General features: G+C 36.7%; 1 protein-coding gene and 1 long non-coding RNA gene across 2 annotated transcripts in view; one reads left to right on the forward strand and one right to left on the reverse strand.

The window, feature by feature from the left end:
- Positions 1–4,763: 4,763 nt before the first annotated feature.
- Positions 4,764–24,289, forward strand: LOC134798905 (monocarboxylate transporter 9-like). The gene is made up of 5 exons (XM_063771295.1): positions 4,764–4,866; positions 16,413–18,138; positions 18,706–18,921; positions 20,181–20,466; positions 23,733–24,289. The coding sequence occupies exons 2-5, from the start codon at positions 16,471–16,473 to the stop codon at positions 23,909–23,911; spliced, it is 2,349 nt and encodes a 782-aa protein (XP_063627365.1). The 5' UTR covers positions 4,764–4,866; positions 16,413–16,470; the 3' UTR covers positions 23,912–24,289.
- Positions 7,304–25,840, reverse strand: part of LOC134798948 (uncharacterized) — a 283,510-nt gene continuing 264,973 nt past the window's right edge. Inside the window, exon 2 of the long non-coding RNA XR_010145292.1 lies at positions 7,304–7,486. This is a non-coding gene — a long non-coding RNA (uncharacterized LOC134798948). The remainder of the gene's footprint in view (positions 7,487–25,840) is intronic.

Consider the following 25,840-nt stretch of genomic DNA (forward strand, 5'->3'; position numbering starts at 1 on the left):
GTCGCATTTCTAAACCAATTCCCGAATTTTGTAAGCAGGTTCGATAGTTAAGGTTTTATTTGTCAAATTAGATTCTCTAAATTCTTCTAAACAACGAAGCCATACATTTACTCAATTTTAAGCTCAGCTCGCGAGGTCTACAGCTCACAGAGCCACTAGTACTAGTGGCGCCGTCGTTGTGTACCAATGGAACTAAAGTTGACAACCGGTTTAGCCTGGCGGGTATTGGTAGGTATAGGTAGTAATTCTGTTGATAAACATATTAGTTATCTTCATATCACGAAATATATGAAAGATGCAAATATTACCCCTTGTTTGTGGTATTATCAATTGATTTAAATAAAAGGCATATTTATGTTTATAACATTGTATTATTTTATTAATTAAAAAAATGTTTTACATATAGAAATATACACTGAAAATTAAACCCTGACAACTTAATAAAAAAATAGACATTAATAAAGCACATTCACAAAGTTTTCAGTATAATACAAATATCTTTAGGCATGCCTACCTATTACACTTTACACACACAGATACACTACACTTTACACACGGCATTTTACACAGATTTCCAACTTGTATTCATACATTTCTTCACGGTTAATTAATACGCTTTCCAGATGCGTTATGACGCGGTTCCTTCTGAACCCACTAAAGCTATGAATTTCACTCAAATATGTATCTTCAACAGCCGTTGCTCCGCATTTAGCACATTTTCTATGTGCATTGCTGTAATCCATGTAGGCACAGACTTACCAGAGTCTTAAGTGGTAGTACCGCTACGTTGTATTTATTATTTAAAGATTTAATAAATAAAATTTTCGTTATGAACTTTAACCACAGCAGTTGGACAGAGTCATTGACAAATATATTTTTTTATTATGGTGGGTAGACGTACCTACCCTCCAAATATTTTATGAACATTGACAAAGACAAATATTCATTATAAAACTTAATCGCGTGTAGTTAAGTTTTAAGTATTTTAAGTCCCGTTTTACGATTAATAATGTAAAAAATTCGTGAAAATTTAAAGTAGTAGTACAGCAACATTTCTCCCTTAGTTGGGAGAAATGTTGCTGTAGAAAAATGTTTTTATTTTGATTACTGGCAACTTTTTCTAGGAGGCCAAAGCACACATAGAAGCTTCAGGCATACATGCGCAATTATTTGGGGACATAACTTTCTTAAGCCCCCTCCACACTCGTGCACGAATCGCGGCGCGAAGCCGCGAACGCGAGTGTGGCGTCGATTTTCGCAGACAGCGAAATCGACTCCACACTCGCGTTCGCGGCTTCGCCCGCGATTCACGCGCATAGTCTGGAGGGGGCTTTAGGAAGTGAACAGGCCTTGTACGCGAATCTCGGAATAGAGTAGGTACCAGGCGGAGTATATTATTATACCATGACAACAGCAACAAAACAACAATTATCATTTGTAACTCGAGCCTGTAACTATAACCTAAGTAATTATAGTCTGTCAAACAACTTTGTCAGTAGAAAAAGGCGCGAATTCTTTGGGACGAAAACCCTTTGCGCCTACATTTTTTAATTTGCCCATTTTTTCTACTGACGGAAATGGCTTGACAGGCTATAGGGTCTGTCAGTTAGTAATTATAGCATACCACGATGACTGTATGAACTCTGACCGCCCATCCCCACATATTTTGGCAAATAGAAGCCATTGAGAGTATGAGTCACACGGAGCGCCAGACGGGCGCCCTGTCTGGGGCCACCATTGCATCGCATATAATATATGTATATGTAGGTACAATCAAGGCCATAAACATAATATGCACCTTTTTGCAACGAGATAAAATCTATCATCGGTGAATTGAGTTAGTAAATACGTTTGGGAAAGATATTGAAAAATTTGCCGATGAGTCATTAGGTCCGTTGTGTATTACTGACCCCTACGTGATCCCTACTTAATATTTAGTTTATTCAGGCTTACACCGCTAAACCGATTTAGATGAAGATTTGGTTCATACCAAATTGTACGCCGCAATTCGATTTTGATAGCACACGCAGTGCAAGTGTTATTTTAAACCTCAAGCTTCTATGAAATTATGACGTCCGCGTCTCTACCTTAAATAACACTCGCACTGCGCGTGCTATCAAAATCGTTGCAGAATTTTCTTGGTCTAACTCTAGTTAGACTCCTTAACTGTTAGAGACCCGAAAAGGACGTAGGGTACTTTTTATCAATCATCATCATAATCATCATTCCACGCAGACGAAGTTGCGAGCAGAAGAAATGAAGTTAAATATATGACACATAAAAAACAACAATAAGATCATGGCAATGGGGATTATAGTAGGTAGGTATGTCTTCTTCTTCTCTGTCGTATCGCTCTTGACAGAGCGGTCGTGGTCACGTTGAGGCGTCCGCATCGGTAGTAGAAGCGGACACAGCTCTTCGCACGATATAGGTAGGTAGGTATTTGTAAGTAGCAATTTCAAATTTAACTAAGAAGTCCTCTTGAAGGTCATTGGCAGGATGTGGTGTGTGGTGTGGTGTGGAGGGAGAAGTGGTGGTGGTTGTCACAAGTACACGTAGGTAATCTTATGGAATTTCGTACATGAATTGAATACAGGCGAGCCGTTTGGTTGGTACCAATTTTACGCCATGTCAGGCGTGGCTCACTCCGCGATTACATACGTCGCGTCGCAACAAGTAGCTAAAAGTACATCCGTTCCACGTTCCACACCAATTTTGGTGGATAGTCATAAGCCGCGCGTGGCGCTGTCGCCACCTAGCGGCCATATCTGCCCTAATCGTAACAGACGCGTTTTGTTAGAGAGTGAATCTTCTGTATACCTAGTACTATTATTTATTCTGTCGCTATGTAAAAAATCCACTAAATGAGGACAGCACCAATCGTCCACCTAGCAAATAAATGTAACATACAAATGTGTCTTACTTAACTGCATTAATTTTTCAAGCAAAACAAAATATATTTGAATCCTCCAACCTGCACTTTGTTCGGTGTGGAAAATTGGGAACTTAATAATTATACTAAATCCAATTAAAGCCACTTATCCAGGAAAGTTCTTGGGATTAGGTCGCCTTTGCGATGTTTTTCTCTCACTGAAACCCTTAGGTTTTCACGGATATTTATTTACCTAAGATAATTGTTCTAGAACAAGAAAAGAATGTTTATATAATACATAATAAAATTTACTTATCTCGATATAATTAACTATTTAAAGTACTTAACATTAAATACAGGCAAATAATTAAAATCAGTATTTTGACTTCCTGTTTTTTCACCGTGCAGCCATTCAGAAATTATCTTCCAGGGAACACCCTATTTGCTAAACAATAATGATAATGACTATTACAATTTCAGATTTATTGGTGTCATTTTGTATCATACAAACACATTTTAGGTAAGTAGGTAAAAAATCACATAGAGTCGGACCAAAAAAAGTCTGCAGCGGATTTGATAGCCCACGCAGTGCAAGTGTCATTTATACGTCATAATTTCATAGAAGTTTGACGTTTAAAATAACACTTTCACTGCGTGGGCTATCAAATCCGCTGCACACTATTCTTGGTCTGACTCTAGACAGATCTACACTCAAAAAACATGGCAAAACATAATCCGCTCTGCGTGTAGCCGAGTAAAAACAGTCTCGATGAAGATTGGAAAACTATTAACACATTCACTGTCAACGTTTTAGTAGCGCTACGCTCGTAGGCAATCCCAACGTTTTCCCGCTTTGTAGAGGAAAGCGACTTCGACCAGAGAACCCGCCGTGCGGGTTCCAGGCACTCAATGCGAGCAGTTCAATACCATTCATATGTATAGTTGTGCAAGTTCGTAGAACGTTACCAATTTGTTAAAATTCTCGAAAATTTCACAATTTTGGGAACTTTTCATCGGCACAACAGTAATTTCCTAGACATACACACCGAAACCCTCGTAAATAATTATAACCCCATGCTTTCACTATGTATTTGTATTAGCAGTTATAGACGTTATAGTACTGGTTATAATCATATTGCCATGGTCTAATAAAACATGGTCTTCCATTCCCAGAGTGACACGCGATTACGTCACAATAACATTGCCACTTTATTTCAACATAACATGTTACATGGGTACATTATACCTATGGTTAATAAGTTAAAATATTTCTTTATAATTTTATAATTTTCATTTATATGTATTTTAGCTTAAATTTTACAATAACACGTCATTTTTAATTACTCGTTAGCAATATCTTCCGATTCACGAAAGAAATTTCAGACTTTCGGGTAATTCTGTTTATACTACTGGCAACACAGGATAGCGCTGTGGACATTTGACAATTCGGATCTAGATAACTTCATGCCCTGACCGTCATCCTTGTCGAACGCGTGTTAATTGTTATTTCCTTCTCGCTCAGTGTCAGCAGTCGCAGTGTTTTCCAAACTTTTCACGTCGTAAGCTTGGTAATTAATGTGTACCTGTGAATTAGTTTTTTAAACGTTTGTATAGATAAATAAAGTTTAATTTAATACATTAGATTTGTTTTATTTTACTATGTTTCTACATGAATAACTTAAAATTAATGCCGTTAAAATAATTTTCACCGTTGGTTAAAATTCTCCCACATTTCAAAGTTTGAGAACCTGTAAACAGCATGATGACGTAGGCGCGTGTCAGTTAGGTCATACGCGAATCTCGGAATGGAGTACCAGGCGGAGTATATTATTATACCATGCATATATATTGCTAACCATGAGTTTGGTTCCAACTTCGGTTCAGTTCAGTGTACCGCCTCCCCCGACGCCGGGATGACGTATCGGCGCCGCGCCTTTATTTACATTTTCGATTAACTGTATACCATCACGTGTTATGTTCACGATCGTAACTAGGTGAGTGGCTGAATCTGAATGTGCTCGTCAGAGTTCGATGAGAATAAAAAGTTTGTGGCGGTTTTTGAAATTGGAATGTTTGTGGGTTAGGTATGGTGCACATTGTTGAAACGCTGTTTATTACGCTGAAGGCCTACCACAAAACACGTTCGACGTGTTGCCTCTCTGTCACACTTGTAACATCTTACGTAAGTGTGACAGGGAGGCAACATGTCGAACGTGGTTCGCGGTAGATCCTCTGATTTTATTTGGTGGCGTCGGGATTGTGAGGTTAGGTCTAAATTGCGTTTTCAATTTTCAACTCTAATGGAAAGTAACTAGTTGTTTAGAATAAAAACTGGTCTCCCGATTTTTAGATTTGTAATATGTCGAAATAAATAAAATAAAATAAAAATGTTTCACTAGCTGTGGTGGACCGGTGTTTGGTCAATCATTTCACTCACCCTAGTGGATAGATTTTCAAAAACAAAGTACCTAACATTCATGATATCCTTCAGTAGGGATTAAAGTTTCATCAGAACCAGTTCAGTAACTAGGTATGTAGGTAGTAGCTATAAGAGTTCCGTATTTCATACATATAGCTGGTCAAGCAGATCTTGTCAGTAGAAAAAGGCGGCAAATTTGAAAAATGTAGGCGCGATGGGATATCGTCTCATAGAAAATTTGAATTTCGCGCCTTTTTCTACTGACAAGATTTGCTTGACCATCTATACCTATAATTTTGGCAGACAAGCAGTCTCGTAGAGGTGAATAATATTTAAAAAAGTTTAAAACTTATTTAAAAAATATATTTGAATAAACAAAAAAAACATAGGTAATACTAGTAATTAAAATAACATTGATATCTTACTTTTTATCTATTTATTCAGAATGTAAAAAATAAAGGTTTAATTAGGTAGAGTATAAGTTGAAAATTGATATACAAAATAGTTCTAGATTAACAACGATTTGAAAAAATGGTTTAGGTACTGAATTTCACAGTGTGTACTGGGCCTTATTGTGACATTTAGATTAGGGCGCATTATTTAAATTTAGAACGTTTTAATTGCGCTATTATAGGAGTTATATTAGTGTTCGACGCGTTAGTTAGTTAGTTACGTACCCACCATGAGTTGGCGTTTGACATTTATACTGGGTCAAGCAGATCTTGTCAGTAGAAAAAGGCGGCAAATTTGAAAAATGTAGGCGCGAAAGGATATCGTCCCACAGAAAATTTGAATTTCGCGCCTTTTTCTACTGACAAGATTTGCTTGACCATCTATACCTTAGCGTCTGCGTGAACGCGATCGTATTTCCCCTCTATCGCACCAATCAGTGCGAGAGAGATGGACTGCGATCGAGTTTATACAGTCGCTAACGTAAATGTCAAGTGTCAACTCATGATACGGCCCATGGGGAGACACTCCTGACGTCGGGAAAACTCGGCTCCGTTCGGCTCAGCATTGCTCCGAGCAATTATTAGGGTTGACACAACTTGACGTCCCTTTGCATGCACGACCACAGATAAAATAATGACTTGAATTTTGAGAACCCTAAATAGTCGAAAGGGACAGTGCCATAAGTTACAAAGGAACAGCATGATTCGACCCTGAATCGCTGTCAAACTTCGGTTTTGTAGGAAGTGTCTTTTCTGTACGGTAGTAGGTACTATTACTTATTCTGTGGTACTTACGGCTACTATTTAATCAGTCAATAGTGTACTCGACAATAGAGATGCCACGAATATTCGGCAACTATTCGGTATTCGGCCTATTCGGCCACTTTGCCGAATTATCGGTATTCGGCCGAATGTTGCCTACTATTCGGCTGAATACAGAATATCTGTTGCACCTACCCAAAAAGAAAAATTACACAAATAATTAACCAAACACTACTAGGTAAGTAATATTTAATATTTAAAATGTATTCTTGGAAAGTAGTTAAATACGAAGGCACATTTATGAGAATTTGTTGATTACAAAATATTTTATTTTTATCATGGGTCTGATTTGATTGACTCTAACTACATTCATTAAGTAATTCTGTTCAGCATAAAAATATATCTTAGCAAAACGTTGTGCTTTGTTGGCGAACAGTTTTCACAATAATTGTGACTCAAAATGTCCGCATGTCATGCCGAATATTCGGTATTCGGCCTAGAGAGGGGCCGAATATTCGGTATTCGTTATTCGGCCAAATTCACTATTCGGGGCATCTCTACTCGACAATGCATAATGTCGAGACAGCCGGCGGCAATTGTCAACAATTCAAGGTCAACTGATAACATAACAGACGACGCATACTAATTTATTGTCGGAGTCGTTAAGATATTTTATTATGTAATGATTTTGGTGCTCTGAATGTCACGGATGAATTCTGACTTGCTTGTTACTATACTGTGCGATTTAAGAGGAATTTCCTCCCGCGGACGCTCCGGCTGTGGAATGAGCTCCCTTCCGAGGTTTTCCCGAGGGTCTACAGTATGGGGTTCTTCAAAAAAGGAGTGTACAGGTTTTTAAAAGGTCGGCAACGCGCATGTAACACCTCTGGAGTTGCAGGCGTCCATAGGCTACGGTGACTGCTTACCATCAGGCGGGCCGTATGCTTGTTTGCCACCGATGTGGTAAGTATAAAAAAATACCTACTCTGTATCAGGTCGTTCAGTGACAGATCCAGGCGGTTTTGTATTGGTTGGTTAACCAATAAATGTTATAACTACCCGAAAATTTACAAAATGTTTGTTTACTTTTATTTAAATACCCAAAGATACAGACTAGTAATAAAGCGTGAGTGAGTTTTTTTGTTGCCATGATAACTTTCTAATGGGTCACTCTTTAAATGACATTGAAATTCACCAAATATGCATTTTTTGGAGTGCATGGCGATTGTAGGATTGTACAAGCATTCATACTTCTGTACAGATTGTGAGATACAAGTAAATGTTTACTTAGTTTAGGTATTGTTCAAATTTCCATTAGAGTTTAGAAAATACATATTTGTATCGGTATTAATGTTGTTAAATTGATCTGTACCTATCTTAACCTGAATCCATGAATTACTAGTATTTAAGTATAAATTGTATAATTACCATTGTATAAATCAAATTAGCATAAGTTTTAATGAATAAATATTATCTTATCTTATCTTATCTTATCTGTGTTTTCTTATTCTTGCTTTATACGTAGAAATTGTTTTATAGTTCGTAGTAGCATTAGAAAGAAGGTAAGCGATCTTGACATGTCTTTTAATTATAAACGCTTTTTAAAAATCAGTAACTATTAGTTACTTGTGAAAGCAGAAGAATATAAATGATCGTATTAGATTCATAATTGTTACATATTTGCCGTGACTTATTTTTAAAACGTGTTTTTCAATAAAAAGACATGTCAAGATTGTTTACCTTTTTTCTTATGCTAAAAAAACGAACTACTAGGTATGTATTCTTATGCAAATTGCATGATGTCACGCACGTGTGAATGCCATTACAGAAACACACCTATTGTTACTAAAGTCTACGGAACTCAGACAAATATAAAACATATGCTATCGGCACAATTCGAAAAACGCTTATAAGATGTCACACCGACTCGATACTGGTGGTCAAAAGTGACATATTTTCAAACAATAACGTCAGTTTTGACATTGACAGATCGCTATCGTTAGAGATGCCCCGAATAGTGAATTTGGCCGAATACCGAATACCGAATATTCGGCCCCTCTCTCGGCCGAATACCGAATATTCGGCGACCAAATATTCGGCATAACATGCGAACATTTTGAGTTACAATTATTATGAAAACTGTTCGCCAACAAAGCACAACGTTTGCTAAGATATATTTTTATGTTGAACAGAATTAATGAATGTAGTTAGAGTCAATCAAGTCAGACCCATGATAAAAATAAAATATTTTGTAATCAACAAATGCACAAAAAAATTGCGTGAAACCAGCGTACAGAGCGGACGCGTCGCTAAATAAATATAAAATTTAATATTTGCCGGCAAACTATTTTCATCTTTAAATGGTGGCTAGTATAGCAGCTTTTGCCTAGTGAAGAAGTGAGTTATTTACGACCTTGTTCTACTACATACGTCGAGTTACCGGCTTTGTGTCTTATCTGCACGTGAGTAACCACAGATCAATGTTTCCCTCACCGACTGGAAGTGGCCGAGACGGCGAGCGCACTCTGCGCAGTGGATCTAATCCGGAGCTGACTAGTATAAATTTACTTATGGAGACTCCTCACTTACCACAATTTATTAGACAAAAACGCAAATTATATGACGAGAACGAATCGATTACTAATGAAATATCCGAAATGCGCAAGCAAATGTCTGAACTGACGTCATATATAAAATCAACGCTTACGAGTCAAACAGAAAACCTTACAAAATTACGTGATGATACTACCTCGATTAAGAACGACGTAAGTGACATTAGGTCGACTGTGGAAAGATTAACTGGTGAACAAAATCAAATGAAATTGGATTTGGCAAATTGTCTTCAATCAAACAAGAAAACCGAAAAAAGGATCGATCTCTTGGAAGCAAGCGTGCAGCAAAAAACACAAAACATTACTCCTGCTGACTATGAAGACATAATGGCTGAAATGCAGATTCGTAACCAAAGAGCCAAAAACATAGTCATTACAGGGCTTCCGGAAGCGATCGCATCCCTGCAATGTGAAAAAGAAGAAATAGATGAAATTGCGGTCAAAGAAATTATAAAAGCTACCTAACTGTCCAGAACCCATTAAAGTTTATCGCCTTGGAAAAGTGTATCCAAATAAAATTAGACTCACTAAAGTCTGCTTTGCGGCTCAAGATACTGCCATATCTATTTTAAAGCAGAAAAAGAAGCTGAAAAGTGAGACAGTCAAAATCTTCCCCGACCAAACTCCATCCCAGCAAGCGTTTTTTAAGAATATAAAAGATGAACTAAATCAGCGAGTAGCGAGCGGAGAGTCAGATTTGGAAATTAAATACGTCAAGGGAATACCTAAAATTGTGCAAATACCGCCAAAAAACTCCAATGCGAAGAACCCAACACTATCAACCCCGAAATAATTACTGTTAACAACACAACTTATCAACTAGCTACTTGTTATGAAAATATAATAACCAACAAAGGTGCTCTCAAATGCTTTTACTGCAACATACGAAGTATAGTAACACCTGGGAAGTTCGATGAACTTAAATGTATTGTGCAAACATTTCAAGATATAATTCACATCGTAATACTGACAGAGACGTGGCTTAAGTCCGAGGAAGAGGCGAAGAGATATCAACTGCCTGGTTACACCCATTATTATAACCTAAGGACTCACATGCGGGGTGGCGGAGTTTCCATCTTTGCGCACAATAACCTTAAACATAACATCATTGAAGAAAAAACCCTAAATGAAAATCACTACCTATGGATACATCTCGATAAATTTTCTGTAGACATTGGCGCTATCTATAGGACGAATCACTCAAATATCAATGACTTCCATGAAACTCTGTCACTGCAGCTACAAAGAAGTAAAAGGGCAATAGTATTCGGAGATTTTAATCTAAATTTACTCAGCAAAGAGAAGAAAGTTACTGATTATAAAAGAACACTAAAAGAGAACAAGTATAAAATTATAAACAAAATAGACAAATCCTTTTGTACACGAGAAACACCCGAATGCAAAACAATAATTGATCATGTCAGTACCAACCTGAACGAAAATGATTTTCATTTAGCTATTATTGATTCTGCCTTATCAGACCATAAACAAATATATTTTGAGATAAAAAAGTATAAACCTAACCTTCATCAAAAATTTAAATATGAAGCAATAAATTACAACATATTATACAAGACATTTGCAGACACTGAAAACAAAAACGAACTCCATGATTATACTCTATTGGAAAACAAACTACTAGCAAGCATCCGGCAAAGTAAAACTACTAAAGTCAAGACCCTTAATTTACCAAAACAGGACTGGATAAATAAAGCAATTATTCAAGAAATAAATGAAAGAAATCAGTTATGGAAAAAACTAAAGCAAAACCCAACAGATAAGGAAATGGAAGAGCAATTTAGAAAGAAAAGAAATGAAGTAGCAACAAAAATACAGCAAACTAAGAAAGAGTACTACTACAAGAAGTTCATGGAATGTAAAAATAACTCTGGAAAAATGTGGACTCTAATAAATAGCCTAGCTATTAACAAACTAAGGATAGATATTCCACCTGCTAAATTGATAAATAATAACCTGACGATTACAGACCCAAATGATATATGTGAATGCTTCAATGACTTTTTTTCAACAATTGGTTCAAAGCTGGCTGCAGCAATTCCTAACCTGGACTTTGTTCGAGAGACCAACCACCCTACTCAACCTATGGGAGCAAGCTACAACCTTTCTGAGTTGACTCCAACAACGAGTGATGAAGTAAATAATGTGATAAATAACTTAAAATTAAACACGAGTTCTGGGATAGATGGCATTAACACCAAATGTATATTATGTGTAAGGGATATAATTGTTGATGAAATTGTGTCATGTATTAACAAGTGTCTTGAAGTGGGAATGTTTCCAGATAGTCTTAAATTAGCAAAGGTAGCTCCCATACATAAATCAGGAAATAGGAGTGATCCAAGCAACTATAGACCCATCTCGGTACTACCAACTATTTCCAAAATTTTCGAGAAAATAATATATAATCGCTTAATAAACTACTTAAATTCTATAAACTTTCTATATGAAAAACAATATGGGTTCAGAAAACAATCTAATACGTTGTCAGCTACAATAGATCTTATAACGAATATTAAAGTTCATATTGATCAAAGGAAAATAGTACTCGGAGTGTTTATAGATTTGAAAAAAGCCTTTGATACGATTAGTCATGATATGATACTAAATAAACTAACTAACATAGGCATTGATGGGCCGGCGTATAATATTATCAAATCATATTTAACAAATCGTTATCAGGTTGTTAAAATAGGAGATCACACGAGTACTCCTAAACAAATAAATTGTGGCGTGCCGCAAGGATCAATATTAGGGCCCCTTCTGTTTCTGGTCTATATCAATGGTATTAAAGAGATAGGTCTGACGGGAGATATAACACTTTACGCTGACGATACAGCCTTATTTTACTTTGGAGACACTATACACAATGTTATAACGAAAGCACAAAGTGACCTGGATCTTCTCAATGCGTGGTTTCAGAGTAATTTACTTACCATTAACACTACAAAGACTAACTATATCATATTCTTAGCAAAAAACAAAAAAATTGATGAATTTGATCCGCTTACAATAAATAACCAATTAATTGAACAAGTAGACAAAGAAAAATATCTTGGCCTGATTTTAGACAAAAGCTTAAGTTGGAAACCACACATTGAAAAGGTAAGAACCCGAATAGTTTCCTTGACAGGAGCCATACGGGGAATCGCACGTTTTCTGCCCAAAATAACGCGGTATATGATTTATAACTCCCTCATTAAGCCACATATTGATTATTTGATTGAAGTCTGGGGCTCGGCGGCCATAACAAATCTACAAATACTACAAGTAGCTCAAAACAAATTAATAAAATCATTATTTCATTATGACTTTTTAACACCAACAACAAAAGTATATAAAGAAACTCGGATACTAAATATCAAACAGACATATACATACAATACATGTTTATTAGTACGAAAAATAATCAATAAAAATATACACACTCAATTAGGTTTTTCGAAAAAGAATACTAGACAAAAAATGAAACTGAGAAATGCCGATGACCTCATTCTACGGCAAACCAGAACAAAATTCGGACAAAAATGTATACTATATGAAGGAGCTCAGCTGTATAATAAACTGCCTAAAAAAATTAAAGAAACAAAGTCTATGTACAGCTTTAAAAAACAACTGAAAAAACACGTTAACAATGATTTGCCATAGAATAAATCTGAATATTTTGAAAGTAAATATCACAAACAGCAGCTGTTTTAAAATAAATGCGCACATATAGTATATATGTAAATAAATAGAAAATACCATTAACAAAAAATAAATAAAAGCCACTTAAAATCTAGCTCGTTTATATATAAATAAATCGTAGCACTATAATAAATAATATATACAATAATATAAGTAATAATATATTATATATATCTATATTAAATAAAAATATATAATAAATTAAATAAAAACAACTTAATACTTATAATAAAAACATTGCCACTTCCAGTATCTGTAAGTTAGCGCACTTGCTGCACTGCATTATACCATTTATGCCATAAATAAAATACATGACCATTACAAAAGGGACCCTAACTTTAATAGATAATAAGATCGATATTCGAATATTTAATAAGCTCATAGCAACTAAAAACCAGTCCCGATATTCGTGACACCTGGGCGTTTTCAGAAATAAATATTGAAAACCTGATTCTTTCACATCTGGACGTTCTTGGGCTCATTCTACTCAGAATCGACAGCATTCACCATCCCACCATTAAAAAAAGATGTCCCAAAATGTCCATTCCACTACGTCACGTTTTAGTATGAACATTTTTTTCACTTGTATGTGCGTGACGTAGTGGAATGTACAATTTTCATACAAATTTTTGGGACATTTTATGTTATCATCAAAATTGAATATGCTAGTGATTCTGAGTTGAAAGAACCCAAAAACACCGGGATCTGTGAGAATCGGGTTTTCGATATTTATTTCTGAAAACGCCCACCTACGGTCTACTTATGCATTATACCGACCAGTCCAGGGATGATCCCCGCTGACGTATAGTTATTACGAATCTCGAAAACAAGTTAAACTGGGCCTTAGCTTACTGTCAACTGCAAATCGTTTTGTACATCTCAAGTAGATGGAATGTTAACCGTACAATCCACCACTAATCACCTTGTTTTGTGTGTCGGCAGATTTTTATTTTACTGTATGTTTAAATACCCTCCATGTTATTATTTAGTTCTTTCGCTAATTTCATGCAAAATAAATGTATTTGTGTAGTTTTAAGTTCTCATATAAGTGAATTGTCAAATTCTTAATGAGAATAAAGAATCTTAAACCTAAAAAAAAACGTGCCTTCGTATTTAACTACTTTCCAAGAATACATTTTAAATATTAAATATACCTAGATTTTGGTTATTTTTTGTGTAATTTTTCTTTTAGGTAGGTGCAACAGATATTCGGTATTCGGCTGAATAGTAGGCAACATTCGGCCGAATACCGAATATTCGGCAAAGTGGCCGAATAGGCCGAATACTGAATAGTTGCCGAATATTAGTGGCATCTCTAGCTATCGTATTTAATAACTTTGTTCTGCTCGGTCTAGACTTCTGCTATGGTTATTTAGACGACATCCTGATTTTCTCATCTTCATTGGAACTGGGGGCCGATTTTTGAAATTCGATCGCTCGATTTCGTCACTCGAAAATCGGTGGAAAACGGCGAAATGCTAATTTTTGAAATACAAGCGATAGAAATTTGGAATCGAGTGGTATTGACCACTCGTTTTCAATTCTATTAGTAGAATTTAAATGCCTAGTAGCGGAGATATTATTGAACGAAATGCACGAAATCGAGCGGTCGAATTTCAAAAATCGGCCCCCAGCACAAAAGCCATCTTCGACAACTGTTTGAATCTTTGCATTGTTAAAATTGGGCCGTATTTATTTTACCGACACATGGAGTGTTCAAAGAATTTTAGTTCAAATATAAAAACAAATTCATTACAAAAACATAAATGTATAACTTGTATGTAACTACCTACCTTCTTGTTATTAATAAGATAATAACCGCAGCGTGATAATGCAGACGCATCCGTGACAATTAAAATAAAATGTACTCTCACTGATAATGTTTAAAATGAGGCAGGCTAACTGAGTAGGTACCTAAGTATGTCTTGGCACTAAAAATATATATTTGTGATTCTCAAATTAAGCTCTTTCATTTGATATGTAACACGATACAGTTTAAAAAACATTATTTTTTTATTTTCTCATTTGCCCCCCAAAAGTGGCCCCATGTTTAAAATTCACGTAAGATGTCTGTCTTTGGGTCATGAATTTACATATGTGTACCAAATTTCAACTCAATTGGTCCAGTACTTTCGGAGAAAATGGGATGTGACAGACGGACAGACAGACAGACAGACGCACGAATGATCCTATAAGGGTTCCGTTTTTTCCTTTTGAGGTACGAAACCCTAAAAAATAAATAATTACTACTATTACGGTGCATAATTTCGCTAAATGGGTCGAGGGCATACAGTGACGTCATGGTACATTAATCGCCATGATGGGATGGGCCCGACCTTGAACGCTTTAGACTTTTAATATAAGTTATCCAAAATCTGTTTATTGTTGCACATTCTGATCTAAACATTTTAATTATTCGAATATTAATATTGTAAATTATAAGTCAGATGCCTGGCACAGTTACAGAACTACGTAAGTATAATAAATACTGTAGGTACCATCAGCCGTAAAAGTGCATGGCGACTTTATTTTATTTAGTCTTCTTCTTCTTCCTCGCGTTATCCCGGCATTTTGCCACGGCTCATGGGGGCCTGGGGTCCGCTTGACAACTAATCCCATGATTTGACGTAGGCACTAGTTTTTACGAAAGCGACTGCCATCTGACCTACCAACCCAGAAGGGAAACTAGGCCTTATTGGGATTAGTCCGGTTTCCTCACGATGTTTTCCTTCACCGAAAAGCGACTGGCAAATATCAAATGACATTTCGTACATAAGTTCCGAAAAACTCATTGGTAAGAGCCGGGGTTCGAACCCGCGACCTCCGGATTGAAAGTCGCACGCTCTTACCGCTAGGCCACCAGCGCTTTTTTACTTTATTTTATTTAGTATCAATACTAAACTGTCAGTAGGTACAGTGAGCTGCGAAATCGCATGGAAATATAATGAAAGAATTCATTGATAAAGTCGCCATGCACTTTTACGGCTGATGGTACCTACAGTATTTATTATACTTACGTAGTCTTTAGTTCTATAACTGTGCCAGGCATCTGACTTATAATTTACAAATTATAAATATGCGAATAATTAAAATTTTTAGATCAGAATGTGCAACAATAAACTGATTTTGGATCAATTATTTTGTGTTGTTATTATTTCCGTTGTCCAGGGGACAATAATTTGTGAGACAGAATGTTGTATCACATTTTGTGTTGTTATTCTTTCCGTTGTCCAGGGGACAATAATTTGTTAGACAGAATGCTTTATCACATCCTACTAAAATGCTTAGTCGAAGGCCCATTATGGAAAGAAGGGGTTTAAGTACCATACGTGATAACCAGACATCGTAAATTTTATAGCATTTTTGGTGCACCGGAGTGGTGTTTAACACCGTTAACATCACTCCGCTGCACCGAAAATGCTATAAAATGTACGATGTTTGATGATAACTACTACAAAAATGAATGTTGGGTAAATTTAAATACCCTGTGGTTAATGGAAACGTAGCCATGGCAACGAGTGTCATGAAAATGTTCAGTTGAACTACTTAAAGAGTAATTATACTGATTATAACCCATTCTTTTGTTTCAGACCGCATTTACCTGAACCATATGAAATAAGTCAGATTCTGACTGTATATCTTTAGAAAATGGTAGATGATCATGAGTCGAGTAAAGATAATGGAAACCCAGTAGAAAAGAACATGGACGCAATCGTAGCTGCTGCAGGCTTGGACGAGAAGAAAGATCTCGACAAAATAAACTCAATCAAATCAAACGGACATGACTTAGCTGCTCAATACACTAAAGCTGATGGTGATGAGTCACCAGTTGATCGGGTAAAATTTGTAGGAATAGGAGATGATGATAGCATCTGTTCCGATGAGTCAAGTGAAGAAGACACGCTCCCACCAATACCAGATGGTGGATGGGGCTGGGTAGTTGTAATCTCTGCGTTTCTAGTCTCTGCCTGTGCCGATGGCTTAGCATTTTCTTTCGGATTACTTCACGAAGAATTTACTTCGTACTTCGAAACCACGCAATCAAAGACATCTTTGATTGGAAGCTTGTTCATAGCTACTCCTTTGTTAGCTGGACCAATTATGAGCGCTTTAGTGGACCGATATGGCTGCAGAATAATGACTATGCTGGCTGGAGTCCTTTCAACGGTTGGATTCCTTCTGGCTTCATTGAGCAATTCTGTTGAAGTACTCTGTCTAACTTTCGGTTTTCTGAGTGGATTAGCTATGGGCATTTTATACGTAACTGCTGTCGTATCAGTAGCGTTCTGGTTCGACAAACGAAGAAACTTGGCGGTATCTTTAGCTTCGTGCGGGATAGGTTTCGGCACATTGTTATACTCACCGATGACGAATTATTTTCTATATTTATATGATTGGAGGAATACTATAGTGTTACTAGCTGGTACTTTGTTAAATATGTGTGTTTGCGGAGCTCTGATGAGGAATCCTGAATGGTTGGAGATTAAAATGAAGCGTGAGAGGAAGGAGAGGAAGTTATCAAGGTCAAAGTCTGGGAGATCGTCCAGTAATAGCTCTGCTGGCTCTACCGGAGGAGAGTCGGTGTTCTTAAATGCTGAAGAGATTAGAGACTTACTGAAGAGTGGAAAGAGCCCCGAGTACATATTATCCACCTTGGCTACGACTATAGCAGAGGCTGAACAGCTAGAAGCTACTACTCAGATGAACGCAGATCAAGGATTTCAAAGAAGAATGCATTCAGCGATTCATCTACCTACATTTGTACAGCAAAACGAAAAGGTGCCAGCGGAAGTAATTGAAAAACTCATGACCAATAAGCGTCTGTATAACATAATACTCCAAAACTATCCAGATGTATTGATGAGAAGAAAATCTGAAGTCAATATTGCCATACCGACCGAAGCTAAAAACGAACCAGCTCAACTACCAGTAACTATCAAAGTTAAGAAATCTAAGCATGAATCGGAAACTAAGAAATCTGAAGAGAAAATTAATGAAGAAAATAAGGCTGAAGAAAAAGTGGGATCAAGTAGCGCTCTAACAGCGAGTAATATTAAATTATTGCAGGATAAGTCTAAGCACAAACCTCATACTCACCATACGCATGCGTCACACAATATGCCGCAAACTAACTGGTTTTCGAGGCAAATATCCACGGATCATCATTATCTAAGAGAAATGTATCTGACCAGAAATACGATGATGCATAGAGGAGCCATGCTCAATATACCGAGGTACAAGCTTCGGGCCTCTTCGCTTCCTGATATTTATCGGAACTCGATGTGGTCTCTTGCGTCTGAATCGGACGATGAAATGGTAAGCTATTCCTATTTATAACATTTTTTCCTAACTAAAATGTTTCTCCATATAACGACTGAAGAATATTACATAAGTTAAAAAAAGAGCACGGAAAAAGTTATACAAAAGTCAAGATCCGGTTTGAAGGATTAAACAAAAGATAATATAGAAATTATGATTATATAGAAATACATGTTTCTTTCTATTCGCGCTTCAGTCGAATATGAATTCTTGACATAAGCAATTTACCACATTCGTTTTACTAACTATACTAACAAATTATTCTGCATAATATTAGGTACAAATTGGTTTGTGCAACCCATAGTGTGCTAGTGTGTTTTATTATGTTAATATAGAGATAGAGTTAGACCAAGATAAGTTTGAAACGATTTCAATAGCTCACGTAGTGCAAGTTTGACGTTTAAAATAATATGGGCACTGCGTGTGCTATCAAAATCGTTGCAGAGTTTTCTTGGTCTAACTCTACATTACCACTTTTTATGTCCTTGACCATCTTTGTCTTTTGTGAAACAATCTTCATCGTTTACGTTTTTACATAGACAGTGTACTTTTATGTTTCCTCAGATGTGGTATGACCGCTTCTTCGAGACCATGAGGTCCATGTTCGACTTCCGAATGTTCACCGAGTTCCACTTCCTGATGTTTAACCTGGCCTCCCTCATCCTCTCCGTGTGGTTCATCGTGCCGTACTTCTTCCTCAAGTCCTATATGACGGATAGCGGCGTTGAGGGCGGTGCTGTGATGATTAGCATCATTGGAGTCGCTAGCAGCATTGGAATTGTAAGTAGACTTAAATGTATTAACATCAATAGTGTTTTATTTCATGTTAGTTTTTATTCAATGAATATTTATTCATATATATGGTACAAAAACAATAAATAAAAATAACTTAAAATTACAATTAAACTAAATACAAATTAGGAACTTTTTTAGAGCCCAACACACTCCGTCTCTCGATTTGCTTCCGTTTAGGTATCCCGGTGTGTGCCCCTCATCGTTGCCCCTGCGGTGCGGACGTAGACTAGTTAGGTCACCACGGTCTCTCCTGCCAGAGGAGCGCGGGCCGCTTCTCCAGGCATGCCGCCCTTAACGACTTCATCCGTCGGTCTCTTGCATCGGTCAATGTGCCTGCTCTATTGGAGCCGACCGGCATATTGAGAAGTGACGGCAAGAGACCTGACGGGATGTCTTTGATTCCGTGGAGTATGGGGCGGGTGCTAGTGTGGGACGCAACCTGCGTAGACACGCTGGCCCCGTCACATCTCCACGGAACCTCTGCGAGGGCGGCAGCTGCTGCAGAGGCGGCCGAAAACGCAAAGGTTGGGAAGTATCGCGGTCTCGGCGCCGAATACAGTTTTGTTCCTTTCGGCGTCGAGACCCTGGGTCCGTGAGGTCCTGGCGCCCTGAGTCTCTTTGGAGACCTTTCAAAGAGACTCAGGGACGCAACTGGGGACCCAAGAGCTGGCAGCGACCTCGCTCAACGCTTCAGTCTGGCAGTTCAGCGGGGTAACGCAGCCAGCATCTTGGGGACCTTGCCACAGGGGCCTTTTTTAGATTTAGTTTAGTTTTATTTTATTTTAGAATAGTTTGTATTTAGTTTAATTGTAATTTTAAGTTATTTTTACTTATTGTTTTTGACTTGTTTTTGTACCATATATATAAATGTATTTATGTAATAATAGCATTACGTTATAAATTCTTAAGCTATGTTACATAAATGCATATTATTATAATGAAGATATAAAAATAAAAACCAACGCAATTAATCGATTTTGATAAAAATATAACTAACCGCTAGAAATCCTGCTTTCAATAAAAAAACATCATCCAAATCACTTAACCCATTTAAAAGCTACGGTCAAATCTAGAACACAACTCTTTTTGCGCTGGGTGTTAGACATAAACATTTTTCAAGCATAAATATTTTTGTGTGTGTATTAATACCTCATTGGATTTAACAATCGAAGACTCAATTTAACAGGCCATTTAACATTACGACGACTTGATAACGACGATTTCTGAATGTTTACTTTCCCCAGGTCTTCCTCGGCTGGGCCGGCGATCAACCCTGGATCAACGTGACCAAGACCTACGCGATCTGCCTCATCATCTGCGGTCTCTCCGTCGCGGCCTACCCTCCCTTCATCAAGAACTACTGGGCCCTGACGGTCATCTCGGCGATCTTCGGGCTGTCGTTCGCCAGCTCCTACTCTTACACGCCCGCCATACTGATGGAGCTGATGCCGATCGATCATTTCACTGTGGCTTATGGGTTGATTCTGTTGAGTCAGGGAATTGGACATCTTGTGGGGCCGCCTATTGGAGGTTCGTTTAATTTATTTTTGAACTAGTAATACTAGTATAACAATAAGTTCAAAACTTGATACTTAACTGAAAAATTGCGCTCTTAAAAGTATGAAATACGACGTAATAGTTTATGCATCAAATGACGTCATTCAAATTTAATAATGCATTTACCCATTGTAGTATTTATATTATCGTATCAATAACAAATTTAATATGCAAACGAGGCGGGCCCTTATCACTTTGTTATCGTTGCTATAAATATAACGATACCTTCTGAAAGCTTTTATAGATACTCGTATTTTAAAACGTGTTTAACAGTCGTTGATCTCAGTACGGTTACTATCAGTTTGTCACTGACATAAACGCCGTCGAGAAGGTAATTTACTTTTCACCTCAGCAGCTCGAACAAGAGTACTTTGCTTCTTAAAAACAGTGAGCAAAATGCGATTTTGCTCACTGAGTCATTTTGTCTCACTCAGTGAGCAAAATCGCATTTTGCTCACTGAGTTGTCTCATTCAGTGAGCAAAATGCGATTTTGCTCACTGAGTGAGACAAAATGACATTTAAGTGACATTTATAGTCAAATGTCATTTCAACATGCGGGGTCTAATACAAGTTCGATACTTGGGTTCTATTATCGCTGTCCCTCTAGGTATGTTCTCACTGCTTAGGGTGAAAATTTTTGTGTACTACACGAGATCAAAGTTATTTACATCTCGTGCGCTTTTGAATCCCTTACTACGCTCAAGATCTTTCGCTTGCACGGGACTCAAAATAAGCACTCGAAGAAATATCAAACTTTGATCTCTTGTTGTACAAATAACTATTCTATACATCTCGCTCGCACTCGCATATTAGTGCAAACAGGACGTATAGAAAGTAAATTACGTTCTCGACGGCGTTTATGTCAGTGACAAACTGATGGTAACCGTACAGCTGTTGGCTATGACACTCAACTAAGTCACCGGACTTCCGTAGGTAGGTAATATCTAATCTAACTAAGAATAATGACAAAAGACTATGAACTCTAACTACTAGAATTAAAGTTGAATTTTACTAATCTAACTATACTTAAAATTAGATAGTCTAGCTCTAGCGGTCTCCATTGAGTTATTACTATATAGAAGCCATACTACACAATTAAATTGTCGCAATCACAACCTGTACCACGCGACTAAAACGTCGTAAACGCCGTAAAATTACGCCGCGCCGTAACGCGTTAAGATCGCGAGATTCACGCTCCGCTTCTATGGTATGATGTCAAAACAACATCAACTCATGGCGCAAAATACTAACCTTTTAAGATTCATAAAACTTTACCTGATTTAGTTAAATTATGTTTTATCCCTTTCTCACAAATACATAAGTCATAATGACAGATAAGGACAAAACGATTATTAGCTAATTGAGGTTTGTAGTTGTAGCGCGTTTATGAACAAGGGGGTCATTCTCTGTGCCGGTTCTTTACGTTAGTTACGTTAGTATAATAGTTCAATGGTGGACTCCAAGCATTTCATGATGGTGACCCAGGAGAACTGCATACTTCATAGCTATTAAGAAAACGTGCATCGCTTCACTAGATACGTAATTTTAAATGAAAAGTTTTAATGAGCACCAATACTAAAATAAATAAAATGAAATAGGTACTTATATTTACTATGAACTACCTACGAGTAAACACAACAACGCAAAGTATAATATCGGCCTTCCAGAGCCTCTACCATCAGTTTTAACATTGACATAACGCTCACGTCTACGTAATTTACTTTCTGTACATCTCGCTTCCACTATTGCTCGCATATGCGAGTACGAGCGAGATGCATAGAAAGTAAGTTACGTAAACGTGAGCGTTATGTCAATGTCAAAACTGGTGGTAGCCGTACAGTCCCATTAATCATGGTCTAATAAAACATGGTCTTCTATTCCCAGAGTGACACAGGCCTACGTCACAATAACATGGCCGCTATATATAGCGCTATCGCATATTATCATATAGCGCTGTCGCATGATGACGTAGGCTTGTGTCAGTTAGGTGACCTAGAAAAGACGGGAATGGAGTACCAGGCGGAGTATATTATTATACCATTGCCATTAATTATAAATAATGGACAACAGGACAACCATTTATAATTAATTAATTAGTCCCAGGGGGAAGTAATGTTAGGAAATAACATCATGAGGACAAATTATGACGTTTATACTGCCAATTGTTTATAGTTCGTTTTTTTAGCATTAGAAAAAGACTACGCGATCTTGACGTGTCTTTTAATTAAAAAAACGCGTTTTAAAAAGTAGTAACTATTACTTATGAAAGCAAAAGAATGTAAATAATCGTATATGATTCATAATTGTTACATATTTGTCGTGACTTATTTCTCAAAAGCATTTTTCAATTAAAAGATACGTAAAGATTGTTTACCTACCTTTTTTCTAATGCTAAAAGAAACGAATAATATAATGGAATTTTGAGTTATTTCCTTAAGTACCCTAATACACCATTAGCTGTTCGTTCTTCAAGATTTATAAAACGTTATATAGGCCATGGTCTAATAAAACATGGTCTTCTATTCCCAGAGTGACACAGGCCTACGTCACAATAACATGGCCGCTATATATAGCGCTATCGCATATTATCATATAGCGCTGTCGCATGATGACGTAGGCTTGTGTCAGTTAGGTGACCTAGAAAAGACGGGAATAGAGTACCAGGCGGAGTATATTATTATACCATGATATAGGCTACTTTCCTACTAGTCAAATTAGCTTCTATTTTAGAAGTGTCAAAACAATTGATTAACAAATGATTAATAATCATAGAAGATCCTATAAAGTGGTATACGCGTGCCTCCTTAAGGGACAAAACATAGGCAATGCGACACTATGATTGGTCCAATTTATTTGTTGCCCACCATAACCCATACTAATTTAAGGTGGGGAATAAAAAAAATGTGAGACTGTGACAAGGACAAACAATAAGAGCGCTTTCGCTGCTAGGCTGCTACTCCTACTGAAAGATACATAAGACTATCCCTTTCGCTCATTTCCCCCACCTATCATGCCTTATCCAGTTAAAATACTAGATTCATGTTAATAATGGAAACGAGTATAGTGACGTCACGGTCAACTCACCTACTTTTTATATTTCTATCCAATTTATTAAATAGAAATTGTGTTTAAAAATAACTGCAATCTATGTTTTTCTAATAATTATCTGGTGCTTTATTTCGTGCACGGTGTGAAATTAAATTAATTTAAAGTAGAGGAACTATCCCTATTGTTCCAGGAATGCTCTTCGACGTGACCGGAACCTGGGACCTGACGTTCTACATTGGCGGCCTGTGGTTGGTCATCTCCGGTGTGTGCGTAGGCGTGATCGCGTACACGAAGGACCTGCGTATGTGTGGGAGCGCCCCGCTGCTGAAGGAGGCTGAGGAGAAGAGCGAGAGCGGTATTGATGTGTAAGAGAGATACGCGATAAACAAGTAACTACACAAAATTTCAAGCCAAGTGGTAAATAAGGTGTAATTTCGTTTGGGCCAAAAGTCTTCTATAAAAGTTAAAATATTTGAACATAATAAAAGGTATGTACCTTCTACAAGTAGTAGCTATATTACACATTTTATTTACCAAATGAAATTACAATGTAAAAAAATTAATATGGTATTTTTATGTAACTCCGTTTATTTGTAAAATAAATCTCATTTAAGCATAACAATTTATTGAAGTATTTTGTAATAGTAATTGTATTCAATTTTAGATGTTTTTACAAAAATGTACCTATATTGTAATTTATTGTATTCCAGTATGGATCAAGTGCAATGTAATAAATAATAATTACGTATACCTACATATATATTATGTCTGATAGTGTATATACAGAACAATTTAAATATTTGCCTTCAATTGTTTTATTCAAGGATAAAACTGTACCGTCTGTACCTATATTACTGTTTAATATAGGTACTGTTTTATGCTTGAATAATAACCATATATGTTAAAATATTTATATATGTACTTACTATTGACTGCAATTGTTATATTAAACAATTTTTAATAAATCATTTTTTTAATCAACTTAATTTTTTATTCAATACATTCACGAAAAACAAAAATATACAGCCAAGGGGTAAAATATTTCACATATTTTTTATAAAACCCCTTTTTCTGACCTTTTTTAGGGGGAAATTAGACATGGAGCTCGATTCTGATTTTAACAAAACAACAAAAACAAAAGGGACTCAATTACAAGGGAATATGAGTGATTTTTAAATGATATTACCTTACTAATTAATTACACAATAATAATCCGACGAACGACTAAAAAATATTCCACCTTGAGGAAAAAAACCTACGCAAATTCAGTAAACTAACCCGAAATATCCCACGAGTAGGTAAAAAAAAATATCTGAACATGGGAATTTTTTTAAGACATATACGTATATATAAACACTTTATTTAACCATAATATTTAACAAATTATACCTAGATTAAGTTTCTCCAACATTTAAAATGGTTAGTAACTTAAACAAATATCTTTATCAGTTTTGTCACTGTTTCTAAGTATTCAATTTAGTTGACTACATTTTCTCTGGTATCTTATCAACATCATCATAACATTCATAGGTAACTTAAGAGCTTTGCTCTTGTCGGTGGAGTAATCGCCAATCATTTCTTTCTTGTGCCAAGGCTTTTAATTTCCTCATATGATGTTTTTTTTTATTATTGGTTGAAAATAAACGTAAATGTTTACTTACCGTATCGCGCTATAAATGCAATGTGCAAGTTGAAAGTTGGAAATGTACTTGAATTTTTTAAGAAAAATTCACAGACTTGTTTAATTTTGGAGATGGAAAATTTCAATTCCTAATATGTATACAAAAATATGTAAACAACGTAAATAAAAGGAATGAATGGAGAAAATCGCACGCTTCTGGTAAAGGTGGGATCAGACGGTTCACTCGAATGAATGTTCACTCGATTGAATGGTTCATTTTTCTTTCATTGTATTGTTCACACGGTGCTGGTGCTAAGATTATTCACTTTTTATTTTCTTTCATTATGGCGTCGAATGAAGTTGGATACATTTTTATTCATCATCATCATCATCTCAGCCATAATACGTCCACTGCTGAACATATAGGCCTCCCCCCTGGACCTCCATTCGTACCGGTTGGAAGCGACCCGCATCCAGCATCCTCCGGTGACCTTAACAAGGTCGTCTGTCCATCTTGTGGGTGGACGTCCTACGCTGCGCTTGCTAGTCCGTGATCTCCACTCGAGCACTTTTCGACCCCATCGGCCATCTTCTCTGCGTGCAATGTGGCCCGCCCATTGCCACTTCAGCTTGCTAATCCGGTGGGCTATGTAGGTGACTTTGGTTCGTCTTTTTTT

This window comes from Cydia splendana, chromosome 17 (genome assembly GCF_910591565.1).
Source record: "Cydia splendana chromosome 17, ilCydSple1.2, whole genome shotgun sequence".
NCBI classification, from domain to species: Eukaryota; Metazoa; Arthropoda; class Insecta; order Lepidoptera; family Tortricidae; genus Cydia; species Cydia splendana.